At 44.7% G+C, this 18,392-nt stretch overlaps 1 protein-coding gene across 1 annotated transcript in view; it reads right to left on the bottom strand.

Moving 5' to 3' along the window:
* The window catches only part of SLIT3 (slit guidance ligand 3), a 598,836-nt gene extending 587,225 nt beyond the window's left edge, over positions 1-11,611 (bottom strand). Inside the window, exon 1 of the mRNA XM_077757361.1 lies at positions 11,430-11,611. Coding sequence (XP_077613487.1) covers positions 11,430-11,611 — 182 coding nt within the window. The remainder of the gene's footprint in view (positions 1-11,429) is intronic.
* Between the last annotated feature and the right edge of the window lie 6,781 nt (positions 11,612-18,392).

Genomic DNA, 18,392 nt, shown 5'->3' with positions numbered 1-18,392 from the left:
CACTCGACTCATTAAAAACTCCCATGAAGTAATTGGCCTTCCCATTTTGGATTCCCATTCCAGTCCTGGTTCCCCATGCAGTTTTCCTATCTGAGGTCTTCCTTTTCAGAGTGTACACAGCTACCTTGGTGCTTAGGGTCTGGAGGATATAACCTGCGATCCCAAGTCACCCATTTTGTGCCTCTCCTTTCTAGCTCCACATCAGTGTTTTTTTGTTTTTTTGTTTTTTTTTTTTTGTACTAGATTTGGTCCCTCTTCTGTCTCCCTAGCTTCCCAGATTGGCAGAGACTTCCTAAGGATGAGAGATCTTTATTCAGGACCAATGCTGTGAGCAAGGCTGAAATGAAAGGAGGCAAACTTCTTAGGAGGGCAGCTTCCACCTCAAAGCTGAGGTCCTCTCTGGCGGCTTTGCTAGGACACATATCTGTCCAGGTGGGTAGGAACAGTGGGGAAGGGGCAGACCAGATGATCTCCAGAGATGCCTCAAAAGCCTAAACATCTCTTGGCTAGGGAGGGAAATGAGAGGGGGAGGGACAGAACCGAGTTCCATGGCAGAAATTCAGGACTTTCAAGCTGGCAGCAGATGGAAAGACAACTGCCAACTTGTAGTAGGAGGAGAGGCGGTGCACACATTTCTTAGGGCTATTGCAAGCCGCGGGTCTTCCATTCCACAGGACCAGGTGATGCTGCTTGAGGACCACCCTCCTACACACATACACATCACTGGTTTCCAGGTACCAGATGAGCTCTCCAACAAGAAACTGGGCCAAATCTACGTTCTCAGACTCTTACCTCCAAAGCTTCGTCTTGCTCATGGCCCACTGCACTCCCGGGCAAACTTGCCCAAAGAGCACATTTCAGTCCAAAGCCCCCTCTTTCATCTTCCCCTGAGAAAATTCCTACCTTCTTGTTAAACCTGAGAGAGAAGAATAAGGGAATTAACAACACAGGGGAATCATGTCCAGTAGTCTGGTTACAGCTGCAAGCACCCGGGAAGGGAAGCTGGCCGCCCAGAGGAGGCCCTGTATCTCCTCATGGCCTCAAATGCTGCTGTGCTGTGTGTCAGTGTTTATGAAATGCTTCTCAAATAAGGTCAGTGTTCGACACAGAGTTAGGGCTCTAATAAAATGCAGAACTTGTGCTGTTTGCCAGCTAGCTGCAGAGGCATACTTGAATGCTTTCTCAGATACAATTGTTCTCAGATTAATATTTTCCCCATGAGTTTTTTTAATTCCACTTGTACTTTTTTTTTTATGATGTGTGAGTTTTTCTGCATATTTGTACCCACTAAAAGGGATGAGTGGGACTTGCTTTCATCAGTGGTTCCCGAGGGCTTGGTGTCGCCTCATTGTTCTAGCATTTTCCCCGCCATCCCATGAATCTCCTCTCTGAACCTAGCATGGTGGCCTTTGCCTTGTCAGTCATTTGGTGGGAAGTAACAGCCCAGACTGCATTCCGTATTATTTTGAGCTGTCCTATTTATGAGGATATTTTGCTTGCTTTCTTCATTGCCATTCCTGGCACATAGTAGGCACTCAATGAATAGCTCCTTTAAACAATTTCATCCTTCATACAGCCCCTTTCGTGGTTCTACTTTCTTGGAAACTGCTGCTTATTCATTACTCAGTTAGGTAAAAAGTCCTCTAAGCTCCACCTGGTTGGGCTGCTGACTTGGCTGGTAGGGTGCTTTATTTGCATTTGTAAAAGATGCGCGTTAATAAGGGAAAAGGAAACCCTAGCAAGAGTGTGAAGGCACGGGTGACTTGGAACTCACTGCATTTCCTCTTCTGAAAATGCACCCTGATCATCTTTCAGATACAGGATTAGTGGTTAAAATCAGATATCGTGGGTGGATTCATTAAGGTATTCGCAGAGCACTAAATTTAGGAGGTATCTGCAGACATCTGATCTCATATAAACCTTGCATCAGCCCCAGGAGAGAAGGGTTAGTCCTACCCTTCTAAAGGCTACAGATGAGGCAACTGAGACTGAGAAAGATCTTCCTCCAAGGTCCCAGAGTTAAAAGAAAAAGTGGAGGGGGATGGAAACCAGGATTCTGACTAGGTCTTTTTACTCATTTTTTGAAATATTTATTTATTGAGGGGGGAGAGGGAGAAGGGAGAGAGAGCATGCATGCACATGCACACAGTGGGGGACTGGCAGAGAGAGACAGAGACAAAGAATCCCAAGCAGGCTCCACGCTGACCAATACAGGTCTCCGACAGACAAAACTGAGATCTGAAATCAAGAGTCAGATGCTTAACTGACTGAGCCACACAGGCACCCCTATTTTTACTCCTTTTAACTTACATCAAATTACACTCCCCACTGGTTTCTCATTTATACCAGTTAGAAACTCGTATATAAAACACTTCTCTATCTACATTCTAGGGCTGGGCAGAGATGAGGAAGAGAAGAAAGAATATCAGCAAAGTGCTTGATAGTCCAGAAACTTCTGCAACACATTTCTGAACAGGACATCTCTTCAATGAAATCATCATTACTGAGCTTTTCAATACAGAAAAACATGCTCTACTCACTGTTTAGGTTGCAGAAGACTTGAGAGCACATTGCAAGCAATTTATCATTCACAGAATCCAGCCCTGGAACATCTTTATATTTTATCTCTACATTTCACCCTAGGCATCATAAAAGGCTTCAGATGGTCATGAAGATGAAATCTGAGGTTGTTTCCAGGACATAAGCACACATTAGGAGTCTCCAGACTCCAAGGAAAGTCCAGGCCACAAAGATCCTCCTGCAAGCCAATATCAGGACCTGAGGCTTAGATAGTAGATATCTGAATTCAGTGCCAAGGCTAAGGAGAGCTACACGGAGGGCAGGGGAAGGTGAGAAGGCAAGAAGCCAAGCTGGAAGGGTCAAAGCAAGGGCCAAGGGCAGTTCAAGGAGAGATGCACAAAATACACAGGTCCATGGTTAAGCCCACACACAGATCAGAAGAGGGCCATGGACTCCATAGCCTGAATCAAGGCATACACTAATTCTGGAGTGTAAGGGAGCAAGGAGTGGGTATGCCAGGTAGCAGACAGGATCTAGGGAGGCCAAAAAACTCAAGAAGGCGTCAAGGTGGGTGGTTAAATGTGCTGGCTGACTTTCAGGAACCACAATCCACACTACTGCCAAAGTGCAGAATGAATCAGGGGTCAAGAACCTAGACTGGCATTTCGGACAAGAGTCGTCTGAGGCCACACAAGCAGCGATAAGGCTGTAAAGAGTGAAGTCATCTTCACTCTAGCCAGGATGCATCTTATATTTGTCCTGTTCTACCAAGACTTGATCTCAGGGTAGGGAAGCCCAGGGATCATGGCTGAGAGAAGGCAAGTGGTACCTCTAACTGGAGAGAAAGGCAGTCCCTGCAAAAATTTAAACAGATCCTTGTGGGGGAAGAATACTGATGAAGAAGCCTCATCAGAACTCTTCTCGGAGGGCTTATCCCCTCAAATCCAAAATAAAAATAATAATTATCCACATAACAACAGTGATACTTTTCCTAAGACCTGACCTTCTCTAAACGCCTTTGTTAGATGAAAGTTCCTGAAGTACAGCTCCTATCATTTTACATTGGGCGCAGGCTCTCTTTAGTTCCATGTAACCACGAACTTCTGCAAATCTCTACCATGTTTCCATTATTACCTACAGGAACCCTATTCATCCTTTAAGCTCCAATTTGAATGCCACCTACTTACCCAAACTGGACATGATGGCTCTACCACCAGCGGTCCAGAACACAGCACTGCCATTCCTCTTGGGATGCCTTGCTTCAAACAGGTGCTCACTGTTTCAACTGGGACTCCCTTTTTCTCTCTTCTTATTTAAGAATTGGGTTTGGAAGACAAGAAAGGGGGCTGACTTCAAAGGCTTGCTGAAGAATGGCATGATCAGTGGGGCGGAGCACAGACCTGAAGGGAGCCTGCCTGAATGAGCTCTGATTCTACTGCTCCAACCTGGGGAAGCTACTTCACCTCTCTTAGTTTCCTTACTTGTCAAATGAGAACAGGATGAGCTTCTGCTCTGCATGATTGTTAGATTAAGTGAGAGCAAGTGTGTAAAGTGGGAGAGCAGGGTCAGGCACAAAGAGGGGCTCAATAAACAGCAGCTGGTGTGGTGGCAGTGATTGTCATAGTTATTATCATTACTATTGTTTAACAATTTGGGAAGAACATGTGAACCTCTATGCTTCATCCTCCAATACATTCATTCTCAGCATGACTTAAACAAATGTGCTCGGTGCCAATGGGCACCCAAGACGTTAAAGTAAATCACTTTACAAGAGTGAGGCTTCTCAGCTGAGCTCTGCCGCTGACAGAAAAGCCCAATTTCTCAGGCTACAATACTTTACAGGAGAGAACAACACACACACACACACACCACATCCTATGTTGGTAGGGCTTCTGGCATCAGCCTACTAGAACAAGGATGAAGCTAAAGTCAATGGAAAGTGCTATGAGACACCAAGAGTTTAGAAAATATTCAACAAACAGGAATTAAGCATTAATAGGAAATCATTCCAGAGAAAATATGAACAACAGAACCCCAGGGAAAGAAAATGCTACAGGCCAATAAGATCTCAAAATTTCTATCCATCCCAGCCAGAAAGAACAGGACAATATATTTATATGATCCACATCCTGGCCATCGAAAGACTTCAGAAGAGCAGAGAAGACTCTGCTGATTATACTGACAACCTGGATAAAGATCCACAGGGTAAGATCCTCACTCCAGAGGGAGTGGGGGGAGAAGTGGCAACATGCTAGATGAGAGAATCAAAATAGAAAATGTTGCTGAAAAGCTGATGAAATTAAACTATTTGCCAAAATTTAATTAGGATAATGCAAAGTGTTGCACTCAAGACTCCAAAAAGTCAACTACACAAATCTGGGATGGGGAAAATAGGATCAACAGCAGGGAAGGCTAGAAGACATGGCCGGTACAGTGCACAGCCCGGTGGAAATGAGCCAACCCAGAGGTGTGGCTGTCTAAAGGGGAAATGTCCCTTCAGGATGTCAATAAAAGTCAAGAAAGCAAGGCAGTGGAAGGACTCAATCAAACTAATACGAGCAAAGACTAGCATGCATTTAGAGGAAGACAACTGGGAATGGGGAGGGGGCCTGTCTCAGAGTCTAACACATATAGAATCGTTGAAGTAATTATAAAAATTTATGGAAGAGAGGAGAAGACTTAGATAAGTGGGTAGTGAGAAACATAACAGCAATAAAATTTTTGAAATTGTACCATTTGGAAGAAGGATTATACTTGCTCTGTGTAACAACAGTCAGTGGGAGATAAGTCCAACCCCCAGGCAAAGAAAATTTTCTTGTTAAAACTGTTTTCTAAAATGGAATTAATTGCTTTAGGAAGAACTGAATTCCTTACCACTAGATATAACCAAGCAAAGGAGAATGGCCACTCTCTCCAAAATTATGTTGGTGGAAGATCAATCTGCATGTGGTTTGAACTTCGACTAGAGGAGCCCTTTCAACTCTAACAATTTGTATTGTTTCAAATCAGGCTTTATCTTGAGCATGCTCTGGAAGGACTATAGTCGGTAAGAATTATGATGATAACAATAATAGCCATACTTAGGAAGGCTGCACTGTGATCCAGGCAGTCTATGTGAGTAAATTCAGTACTCACAGCACCCTATGAAGGGGAGTATTATTATTATTATTATTATTATTATTTTACAAATGAGAAGACTAAGGTCACCAGCTGGTAAGTGGAGAAACTAGGAACGGACCCTGTCTGCCTCTAAAGTCTATACCTTTACCCAGGGATTCTTACTTTTCCCACCTCCCTCACCCATCACTATTGAGGACTTTTAATCACGAACTCTTGAGGAATGTTTCCCAGGGAATGACATATCAAATATAGTGCTGGCGAAAGAACTATGAAGACCACAGTGAGTGGGAAGAAAGCACAGCCTTTGACAGACCAGCAATAGCAGTACTTAAAAAACAATCCAGCTCTGCAGAACAGAGAAACAGAAGATTCCCATTACAAGCTCTTCCCACCTGGAAAAGACTGATTTAAATTTAATGCTGGAGAGTGAAAAATAATAAGGCGCCTTGAAAACTCAACACCATGCACCATAGCAGGGCACCCTTTGCATCTATCCTATCTGGAATTAGTGATGGTCCAGCACAGCTCTCTGGAAAAGCCTCCCTTGCCGCGTGCGCGTGCGTGTTTCTTCCTTTTCAGCAGTTCTAAAAAGGGTTAAGACCACCTTACATAATGAGGGTGGAGCATACTAGTAAATACAGCTGTTTCAAGTAAAAGCAGTAACAGAGACAGACACGGGAAGTCAGTAAAAGGTATTTAGGGAAAGACAGAAGGAATGAGCATTGAAAAAAAAAGTCAGAGCCAAAAATTCCCCATGAAAATCCAACCCCCCAAAATAAATAAATAAAATGCATTCCTTATTTAAATATACCACAAAGCAGCACGCCCATGGAAAAGATATAAACCACTTCAACCGTAATCCCCTTTTTATGGAACGGAGGCCAACCTGGGCTTAACTGGAGGTGGGGGTAGGGGGTGGGGACCAAGCATGCTGGGCACAGCCTACGTGCTGGCAAGGAGCTTGCCGCAATGGGGCACATTTACAGCGGCCATCTCAAGCTTTCCAGCTGGATGGGACCTGAGATGAAGATAATAGAAATAATGGCCATGTTCACTACCATTAATACCTAGTGGAGGCCTAAGTGCCAGGTAATGTGTTAAGTACTTTCTATCCATTATTTCATTTGATTCTTTCCAAGAGGAACATTTATTATGCACACTTTCCAAGTCAGGAGTGGTAGCTGGAAAATCAAAGTGCCAGGCACTGTGCTGAGTCCACGATGTGATTTGTCTCGGGCCACATTCACAGCATGCTCACAGGGGCCAGTGTGATTCTCATCCCTGTAATAGAGCTATGGAAATACAGTACAAAAGGAATAAACAGACTGCAGCTCAGAGAAGTGGAGTAACCCACCCAGGGTGCAACGGCAAAGAGCCAGAATTCAAACCAGAGCCCTCTGCCTCCAGAGCCCACACCCTGAACTGGTAGGCATGGGGTTCTGAAACCTAGCCACCGCCCACTTAGCACATGGAAAAGAATCCAAGGCTCTCAGATCTACCATTCTCACTTTCCAGGGGAGGAACTCAGTGACAACAAACAGAACTGGAGAGAAACAAAATAACCATCAAAATGCAAAAAATGCAGAAATATACAAGACCCAGATGATCTGCAAAAGCAAAACTTAATAATGATCCTACAAATACATCAATTAATACAAGGAGAGCAGCAATCAAAAACCACAGAAAGCGCAGGATGATGCTGACGAGTTTCTGATTAGAAAGGTCTACAGTTTAAGTATTCGGGATTTCTAGCTCTTCTCGGGGGCATGTGCACAGTAGGAATTTTGCAAGGTTGCTAAGCAACGCCTGGCAACCAGACTCCAGAGTGGATCACTCTTTAGGCATCCTTGCTAACTCTACTAGGGCAACAATTTTAGTTCATGAAAGCTAAATTTTAGAAACCCTTAATAACTCATGTAACAGGTTACTAATAAGTCGACCTTGGCCATACATAAAAAATGCAAAGCCATAATTGTCCATCTTTCATGTGTAAGAACTAAAGAAAAACTTGTATTTTTGAGATTTATTCATTTAATCAACACATACTGGTTGAAAGCCTACTATGTGCCAGCCACTGTTCTAGGCACCGGGGAAGAGGCCCATACAGGGAAAACTATTAGGACTACACTAGAATTCTACTTTCAGGAAAATAGGCCCCAAAAGGCAGAGCAATCTGTTCAGCTGCACAGTACACTGGAGGCAGGTGCACTTAACTGCTCGTGTCCAACCCACAGGTTCACCAGGAGAGCACGGTGCTCAGAGAGGCCCCATGATCCACCAAACAGCCCCTAGTCCTCTGGGCTGGCCCTGAGTCTAGGAATACCAGGATGCAGGGCTTGGCCGCAGAGCATCTTGGAAAGCCTCCCACTTGACCTGGAGACCTCTGTGGTCAAGCGAGGGAAAGCCTGTGACACGGTGTTGGTTTTTATTGGACCCAACCACCGGCAAAGCTTGCCATCATCTGGAGTGATGGAGAAAATTAAGTTACCACATTCTCACGTTTCAGCCTTTCACCCGTTTTCCTTCACAAACAGGAAATGTTTATTTAAATACAGCAGTCTCCAGCATGTTCCAGAGCCAAGTGAAAAACCAAAGATGTCCACTCTTGCCCCCACTCTGCTGTTCGGGCCACCACCTCGCCGTGGGTGAGAAGTAGGCCTCTGCCTGCCTTTAGGCAGCATGGGGAGAAAGGGCCCCTCGTGAGAGTTCATTTTCATCTGTCTCCTCTTTTTCCAGGCTGAGATTGTGGTTGGAGAAGAATTACATCTGTGGGCTCCTTTTGTACTCAGAAGGGTAAATGCGACATCTGTTTACTCTGTGCTCCATGGTAAATGTTTTGTTTCAGGCACCACCATTCACTTCCTCTCCTCTTGTCCTCTATCTTTGCTGCACGGATAATAAATTACACTGAATTCTCCCCTGCGTTTATTTAGCTTTCTTGTGGGTGTCACCTCCTCATTGAAGAAAAAAAAACTGTCAGTAGTTTATAAACGACAGAGAGTTTCTCTTTCTGTGTAATGTGCTGACATTATGGAGAAGAAGCTGGAACACAGACCCCCCCAAATCTGATACCACCTAATTATGAACAATATAACAGACCCCATTCCAGGCCTGAAGCAAAGTCCAAATGGTGACCACATTATACCCCTGCAGATTTTCCTTAAGGGGTACCATGAGCAAATGAGGCCTCTGAAGTCAAAAACCCGCAGAGAACCAACCACACACACACACACACACACACACACACACACACTCCTTCAGAAAAGCCTCTCTGGGAGGTAAAGTAGCAGGATGCAGAAGGGAGAAATGCTTCTTCTTTGTTATAAAACACAACAGAAACATTTGAGATCAGTAAACTGAATTTTAGGAAGGTCTGAGTATGTGATGCTGATGCTAACAAAACATATGCCCCATGAAGAAATGAGTCCTGGAAAGTTTAAAAGACTCACTAAAGGAAGTTCCCTTTGCTCAGTCCTTTGCTTACATTCTTTAAGCTGAATTGCTGGTTTTCTTCTGTATATGCAATGATTTTATATACAGATACTGGAATGCAGTAGGGGTTCAAGTAATGTTTGTTGAATGAATGAAGAGAGGAATGAATGAGAAATTCCTTCCTAAAGAAATCCTTTCCGTAGCTTCGAAATGCCGAACATCCCCCCAAGAGTGCAGAATTCAAATGTTACAGCTGGGCTGCCCAAAAGAGGGTGAGAGGTGGTGAAGGAGCGCTGCTCCCAGCCCTGCAGCACTCCTCACCCCGCCTCTTCTAAAGACATCCCCCTCTCCCAGGAAGGAAGGAGAACAGAATGAGGAGCCATCTGGGCAGCTGCATCACCCAATGCACCCCAGCCGAAGAGGCGCCCGTGACTGGAACCAAGGCTCCAAAGTACTGCCCACTCTGCCAAGGCCTGCAAATGACTGTGACCACACCAGGGTCCCAGGACTCAGTCTCCACCCAGTTTCTCCAGTTGTAGAGCAGATGGGCAGCCCCAAGCTGCCTGGGTCTCTTGAGGAAGGAGGGTGGGTGGCACGTTGGCTGCTGTGCTGTGCTTACAGCTTTTGAAGACTTCCTACGTGCCAGCAGACGGGCTCACTCCCCCTGGTTTCCCAAATAGGTACCATGTTATTTATTTATTTATTTTTACAACGGAGGAAAGGGAGTCTCCAAACTCCAAACAGGAGAGGTAACGTCTTTGCAGGGCATAGATGAAACAGTAGCAAGAGCAGCCCACCCTAGCCAGAACCCTCCCAAGACCGTCTGTTTACAGGTCTTGGCCCAAACTGACCCTTGTTCCAAAGATGGCCAGCACAGTGGTAGCTATCCAAAAATACCACTAACACAAAATTGTAACTGGTATGGTAAAACATAACATCTGAATTAAGCTGTGGAAACCTGGATTGTAGCACCTTTATTGCCATTAACTTGATGCATTACCTTGGGAGAGTCGTTTCACATTTCTGAGCCTCCTTTCCTACATGTGTTAATGAAGGTTTAGCTCCAAACCTCTAGAATTTCATGACCACACAGAATAATCAATGCACTTGGGAAAAAAATGTTTTAAGCCACAGGAAAGCTCTAGGAAAAAGGTAGGCAGTACTATTGAATCTCTACCCAGGGACGCAGAGTTTGAGGCAGAGAAGTGGGGTGAGAGGCGTGATCAACAGGAATAACCCACTCCAGGACAATCCACTTAGTCTCATGACAATCTCTTCCAGCCTAAAGTCAAGGAGGCGGGATGGAAGACCAATGCACCTACCCCTAGGACACGTGGGGAAGGAAGACACAGGGAGAGCAAGACGTCTATTACACCAGAGCAAACCCTCACCCACTTCTGGGCTGTGTTCCCAGGCCGGTTCCAACCCCCTCCACGATTTCTCCCTCCTTCCTTACTCCCCAACTGAGGGCTGGGAAGAGCCCACCCTCGGAGTCCAAGTTTTGAATTTGGTCCGAGGATCAAAATGATAAATGTTTCCAAAACGTTGACATATGAAAAGTAAATATTTGGTTGCACAATTGGGGTTAAAACGAGGGTCAATCCACCCCACTCTCCAAACGCCTCTCCTCTCGCTGCCAAACCCAGGATCCGAGGCTGAGTGCGGTTTGTAAGATTATAGCGCTCGGTCTCATTTAAAGGGCTGTCAGCATTTCCATTCTCCGGCCCTTTTGGGGAGGCATTTATAACCGAGCCATAAAAAATTCACCCGGGCTGCAACTTGGCATCTCTGAGACTGCGCTCCAGGCAGGGCGGGTTTTGCAAGCACCCACTCTGAATTCGTCTGGTTCCTCAGAAGTTAGACCTTCACACACACACTCAACTTCGCTCGCAAGGGCAGCCAGAAAGTGACTGGCCCATTCTGATCTCCAAGCCGGTCACCTTCTCGGCCCTCTCCCCTCTCCGTGCCTGACGTCCCATCACCTTTCAGCTTTCTCCTTCGCCTCCCCCTTTAATGAGCACAGACCCCATGCTCTCACCCTAAGACCTTGCTAGCTGCAGTGTTCCTCCTCCCTTCGCTTCCTGCCAGCGTTCTGCTGGAAGCTGTCACCGGGCCCTACGTCTGGAGGCTTCACCTCTGGAGAAGCACTGTTCTTTGCCCATCACAGTGGGCTTCAAGACCTCTCTCTAGACGCGCCCAACGCCAGAGACCCCCAACTCAGACAAGGAAAGATCCGACCCATGGTGACAGCAGAGACTGCATCCAGTGCGGCCAAAGGGAAAGGAAAGATCTGGTGCCTGGGGCCCCACTATGGACCCAGGTGGGTGGCCCGGGTTGGGCGGGGCGGAGGTACTCACAGGCGCTCGGCGTTGCGGGGAATGCCCCGGGGAACCGCCCGGAGGCCCAGCCCGTGGCAGTCCACGCTGGCGGCGGAGCAGGTACACTTGGTGGGGCANCAGACACAGGAGAGGCGGGGCCCACCCCTCCCGCCCCTCCAAAAACGCCAGCTCCTCCTCTCATTGGCTGCGCCGCGCGTCATGTCGACTAAGTTGGGAACTTTGCAGGAGCAACTGAGAGCCGGGAGGGGAGGAGGCAGGAGATGAGGGGAGGAGAGGGGCTCGGCCAGCAGGGCCCCAGAATTGAGATCCATTTACTTTTAAGGAGCTAAGGATTGATCTGTCTGGTGGCACATTTTCTTTATTCTGGCACTGAGCTAGGCACTCTGCTCATAGTCTTTCCTTCGATTCCAACAGCGTCCCGCAGGGGGGAATCTGAGTACCCCATTTTATAGATGAAATAAAGCTCAGAGAAGTCAAGCGACTTGACCAAAGCCACACAGCTGCTAGGTACCCCAAACCACAACACTCACATTCACTCATATTTTACATCACAGCCCATTGAAGCTGCGTCCGTACCTCATCTACAAAGATCCTCAAAGATCCTAACTCATCTTGGCAAGGATCCCCAAGTTCTTCCTAAAGGACCTATTATTTTATTGATACTAACACACTACACAGTCACATGTGTCACATAAAATGGTTGTCCATGTTGTTCAGTTCGCTGCTGGCAAACCCTACTCGGAGGCCGGCCCTGCTCTGCCTAGGCCCAATGCCAGCTGTGCTGCTCAAAGTAGTGATGGCAGGGACTTGGTCCACTGGACTGACAATGCCTGTTCATAGTCAGCTTCTGCTTCCTGACTGGGTGACTCTGGACCAATCATGTCACCTCTGAGCCCTGGTTTCCTCAAAGCAAGGGGCCACAGCTCTGACTGGGCCCACGGCACTGGGTTGTTTGGAGCATCAAAGAAGAGAAAGTGTTTCTGCAAAACAGTCATTCACATGTGAGGCATCCTTTCAGCCCCCAGAGCCTTCATTCTTCCATAGCGCTCTAAATTGGCCAGGTCTGAGCTTTTNAGGGCAAGTGTGTTGGAGGCTCCATAAATACTTGTAGGAATGATTTTGTTTGTTTGTTTGGAAGGAGAAGGCAGGAACTGTGGGAAGCATTGCCCAGACTCACTTGAAGTCTGCTCACACTGGGTAAGTCTAAGTGAGCCCTGCACACACGTGCACACACGTGCTAACACTCAGGCACACACTCACATCAAATATACACATGTGTGTACGCATACTCTCACATCACACAGTTATGCATACCACGATAACAGTTATGAATGCTATTCTAACTCCTACCTCATTTTCCTTGAAGGAAATTTTCAATGACTTGACCATATCCTGTGAATACATAGCGGAGGTGCAGCTCTTATTTTATTCTGTTTAGAATATTTTCAGAATCATAGCTGTAGGCACCCAACTGCACATACATGTATAGTCGCACACACTTCATCCCCTCCATCACTCATAAACACATTAGGTGTAATTTACTGTTACTATTCTTGGGAGCAGCTTTCTACACAGATACTGTTGTCATCGCCCTCTGGTGGCCATAGATGGTCTATGCTCTGGTCCATAGAGTGACTTCAGCTTCTAAGAACTCTAAACATCCTTCCCTCTGAAACTTTCCTCCAAACCTTGAACCAATTTAGTACCAGGACTGAGGCAGATGAGAGAACTGGGCAAAGGCCCAAGGGCACAAAAGCGTCTCAGACTGTCTGGAGGAGAAAAGAGTAGGGTTTTCTTTGTTTTCCCAAGTGCACGCTAGAGCATGTTTTGCAATCCCTCTAGGCTGGGCCTGGGTCTGTGTTCTGAGCACAGTATGGGGGTGGTGCAAGGACTGTGTTTTCCATTTATGCTGATAGGGGATTTCATGAGCCTGACTAGATCTTTAAGTGACTTCATGGGCATTCAAGTGTGCTTGCTTTTCCTTGGGAGAGCACTTTAGAGCAGAGCCTAGCAGTCCATCATCCCTGAGGAAGGGACAAGTGGGAAAAGCAGGAGGTACTTAGGCCACCAGCCGTACAGAATCAGGGAGTGTAAGTGGAACAATCTTAGATACCACTCAATCCAAAATTTCTGCAGGTGTGTTCTGATGACTCCTAGTTCTACATGTTTCTTCAAGAACATTGGTGGAGGGTGATCTTGGGCAAAAACAAGGTGAGAAATGCTCACTTTCACCTCTCTTGGAGATCTGCATCACTGATGAGCATATTTTTAAGACCCTGAGAAGTCTTGTAGTAAGGAAACTGATTTAAGGTTTTTTGAACCCAGTTTCCCAGTTTACATGTAAACTTAAAATTATTTTGAATATTTTGGAGGCCACCCAATAAAATTCAGCCCCTGCATTCAATAACATAGAAACTGAGCCTCAGAGAGGGAGGACACTGGCACAAGTTTATCAAGCTAATTAGTGAGAGAACTAGAGGCAAGACCCAGGGGTCCCAGAGCCTAGAATTAGGTTCTATCCACTTTTCCCCACTAATTCTGAAGCATCTTTAGAATATGTCAGCCTCCACATGGAAGCATTACTCTTTTCAGAGAAGCAGGAGTAAGATGAGTAAATCCTTAAGAGGTCAGTTAAATGGGTAGAACTTTTTATGTCTATGTACCAGAGATGGCTTTTGCACTCTGTGGTGTGATTTTCAGAGTTCCACATAAGCCTCTGGGGCAAACTTTTAGATTTTTCCCCTTGATTTTCTAAAGGCTTCTCAAAAGCAAACTACCCACCAAGAAACCCACCTCAAATTTTCTCCTCTACCTGTTTTCTATCTTTCAGGAAAAGGCATCACTATTTTACATGGCCACTATAATTAGTTGAGGTTTTCTGGTTTCAACAATAGAAAATAACTGATTGAAGTACCAAACAAAGTCATACTTTTAAAAAAATTAATGTTTTATTTATTTATTTTTTAAATATTTTTATTTATTTCTAGGANAAAAAAAAAATAAAAAGTTCTTTGGGAGGAAGAACTAAAGAAGGAAGCTTTTAAAAAGACACAAATCAAGGCTGGATCTAGGATCAAGCCCAAGCCTACGATATCCAAATTCCCAAGAGGGAAAGACTGGCCTAATTGAGGTTATATAATAATCCTCTTGGTCAAAGAGGACAAGAATTTATGGATAACAGTTCCATGGAAATTATACTCAGTTGGGCCAGTCACAGGTATGCTTTCAAAGGAAAACTGTGGAGCTGTTAGCTGAAAAAGTAGGGGGATGTCGAGAGGGCAAAACAGCACTGATGCATCTTCCCTCTGCTTCACACCACAGCCATTCAGTTCCTGAGTCCCATTAATTCTTCCTCATGATTATCACTTGATCTGTCCCTCTGGATCTTTGGACCCCCTGCTATTGTTCAGATCCTGGTTTCATGCATGGCCATTGCTCACACCACTCCCCCACCCCATCAATTCTCTTTGTCTGGTTTGTTTAACCAATTCAGACTTGGCCCTGATGATCAAGGTTTTTTTCTAAAATACACACCTGACAATGCAATCCTGAACTTTGATTTATTACCTCTATACCACACACACGCACACACACACACACACACACACACACACACACACACCTATACTCACTCAACATCCCTCCTGAGTATTCTTCCTGACTCTTTCCTATCTGGCTAGCCCAGAGTCAGCTGAGCTGTTCACTCCTCCAGGAAACCTTGTTGGACCAATCTGTTAGATTCTCAAAGTCAGTGAACCTATGTAATCCATTACTTGCAACATTTATTATAAAAAATTTAAAACATACAGAGGTATCTAATTCATTTTTGCATGCTTGATGCCTAGAGGTACAAAGACTTGTTAGATGATTGATGAATGACTAATTAACAAATATGTGAATAATCTACCCAATCAGCTAGCTTATTTGACATTATTTTGCTGCAGTTTTACTTATTTTGATTAGTTGATTAGTGTTACTTAATCTTTTGGGGGAGGAGGACAAGACTACATTCTTCTAGAATCTCTGAGTGGTTTTTTTTTTTTAAACTATACACATTCCTTGCCCCACACCTCCATTCTGATATGTTTGCTCCCATCTCACGGAAACTTACCATTTGTGCTGGTCATTCTCCAGTGAATTTTCCAGATTGCTCTGCCCACTGGCACCCTGTTCTCTTCCCCAGGAGGCTGACATTCTATGGACTGTATCACCTGTATTCTCTTGGGTCTGTCCATGTAGGGAACTAGCCCAGAGATCTGGAGGGAAAGCTAGGGCTTCCTCCATAAAGACAGCAGTTTGGCAGTGGCTACCTTCCTTTACTGAAGATCTCAGTTCATGTTCTCTAGCCTGTCCTCCAGCTGCCATTCCCATCCCCTTTTTCTCTTTAGAGGGTAGGAATAGAAACAGCTTTCCATTATTGCTAAACCTTGGGGACTCCTCATCTCTTATTGATTCTTTAACCCTGCCTCACTTTTCTAAATAGTCCCTTTACTAACCCTTCTTCAAATGACACCTTCAGATTGTATTGTCTGTTTCCTACCAGAGGCCCTGAAACTGAAACACTACCTCTCTGAGCCATCAAGACAGATCCCTGAGGAATATGTGAATGGAAAGAGGGAAGGAAAGATGGTGAAAATTCTAATTTGAGATTAAGATTGTGATTCCTATTAAATCTTCCTGGGAGAGTGAAAAATTCACATATGTGAATTTCTGGTCATTTCTGGAGTGCAGGATTAAGGAAAGATACCATCACCTGGAGCTGGAAGTCATTTTTTTTTTCTATGAAAATGCTTCTTTTTCTCTCCCTTGAGAAAGAAAGAATAGTAAAGGTTTACTGCCAGTTAATCTAGTGAGCCTCTCCAAAGGGCAGGATCTACTCTGACTAGATAGATATTTGGTGAATGAAAAATTATTTTAAAACAAATAACTTATCCTGGAGAAGAAGACAGAACAATAGAACCTTCCAAAATCCTAGTGAACAACTCTTACTTGATCTTTCACTCCAACTATGTGATTACAATTTTAGAACTTTCTTGTTCTTATAGATCTTGCCTCCTTCAAGACACTGATTTTCTAGGGGTGAGTACATGACTGACATAAGCTAATCTGGATCTTCCTTGAAATTCTTCCAACTGAAACTGGAGGAAGAGATTCAGTCCCTCTGTGGTTGTAAAGCTTGAGCATGTGAGGAACTAAAATGAGCAGCCATATTTTCAGCTATATGGCCCAGTTCGTATTTGACCCATTTCCTTGGATGTATAAGAGACATTCTAGCTTAATTTAGCAATCAAACAGCCATTTATTGAGAACTTCATATATGCCTAGAAGACACAGCCCACAGCTGCCAACAGTCCAATTAGGAAGACAAAATTAAGATATGTGAAAGAAAATAAAAGATATGGTATATAATTAAATGCTAATTAATGTGAGTCAGATAGTAAGTGCTACAAAAATTCTAAAAAGAGAGAAATCACTTCAAGCTGGATTGGAAGTGCTAAGGAATGTCATTTGGCTTTTGAAGGATATATAGATTTTATAGATTTGATGAGTTCAGTGGGAGGGAAAAGGGTCTTCATCTTGAGGAAAGCAAAAGATAAGGAGACAGGAATGGAATGGTACATGAGTGTGAGGAAGGGGATTTGGGAATGTAGAATATAGGAGAATTTAGGGTAGATTTCTCTCGGTCTGAAAGAAATTTTGAGGAAAAGTTTGATGCCTGATTTCCCCTTAGACATGGGTCTGCCACCTTGCTTCAGAAACTAAAGGGCTCTGTGCAGAGACAATGACTCTAATCTTGAGAGACTATATGGATTGGAATCCCCAGAAAGAAACCATAAATGTGCCCCAGATCGACCTTGCCCTAGTCTAACAGAAGGCCAAATGAATTGGGGAGCTCTTATTTCTCTAAACTGGTGCATCAAGATAGTGACTCAGCCAGATGTGAGGTCAGTCTCCTAGTCCTCAGTGCCAGAGTGCTGACCCGAGAAGGCTAGCAGACAGGTGAGTGCAATCATGGGCCTGTCTAAACTGTGCAACGAAGATTTGTCTCATATTTGAGCAGATCAAGAACTGTCACTGGGGAAATGGCTCTCCAATTTGAGGAGTATTAATCACCTAATTAACCAGAACACCTGCTAATAAAACTCATCCCACCCAGGGAACCAAATTAAACAAAGCATGAGGATGTGCCACACAGACTTGGCGGTGGCATCTGCATTCTTGGCTCGCTTCCTTGGGCACTGGGGCTCACAAAACTCTCCAGCCAGCTGTTGGACTTGACAAAAACTTTAGGATACCGCCCTTGTTTAGCAAACAGTAATTAGTGCAAACTCAGAGAAACTCCTTTTGCAACTTACCTGGCATCATTGATGCCCCTGATATGCTGGGTATTGTTCTGAGTGTTTCATATATATTAACTCTCTAATCTTGATAACAACCAAATGAAGTCCCCTATTGTGGCAGAGGCTAGCTTGATCCCCACAGATCCAGTTTCTTCTTTCTGGGAACACAGGGAGACTATATTTCCCAGCCTCCCTTGCAGTTAAGTTGGGGCCATATGCTTCATTCTGGCCAATGGAGCTTATGCAGAAGTGATGCATATCACTTCCAGACATGGTCTTTGAAACCCTTATAATCAGGCAGGTCTTCTGTCTTTGCCTGTTGGCTAGACAAATAGAGGGGATCTACTGAGGAATCACAGTGTCCTAAGAGGATGATGGAGCCACAGAAAGGAAGACACTGGAATTTTTGAATCAACACTTAGAAGGCAATGACCATGCAGTCTTTAATAGGAGAATAACCTAAGCTCCCCACTAAGGCTTGGGGGTTATTTATCATAGCCAATGGCATTACTTGCCCAGAATGATATACCAATACAATCTTGAAATTATGTTTTCTCCAAATCACACAGGATGAATCTTAGGGAAAGCTATTATCTATGTAGTATGATTCCAGAAACAACAGGAAATTCTCCCCGCCCTA

The sequence above is a fragment of the Crocuta crocuta genome, unplaced genomic scaffold, assembly GCF_008692635.1.
Source record: "Crocuta crocuta isolate KB4526 unplaced genomic scaffold, BGI_CrCroc_1.0 scaffold131, whole genome shotgun sequence".
Classification (NCBI taxonomy): Eukaryota; Metazoa; Chordata; class Mammalia; order Carnivora; family Hyaenidae; genus Crocuta; species Crocuta crocuta.
Note: the sequence above shows the minus strand (reverse complement) of the source record. Positions and strands in the feature narration are given on the sequence as shown.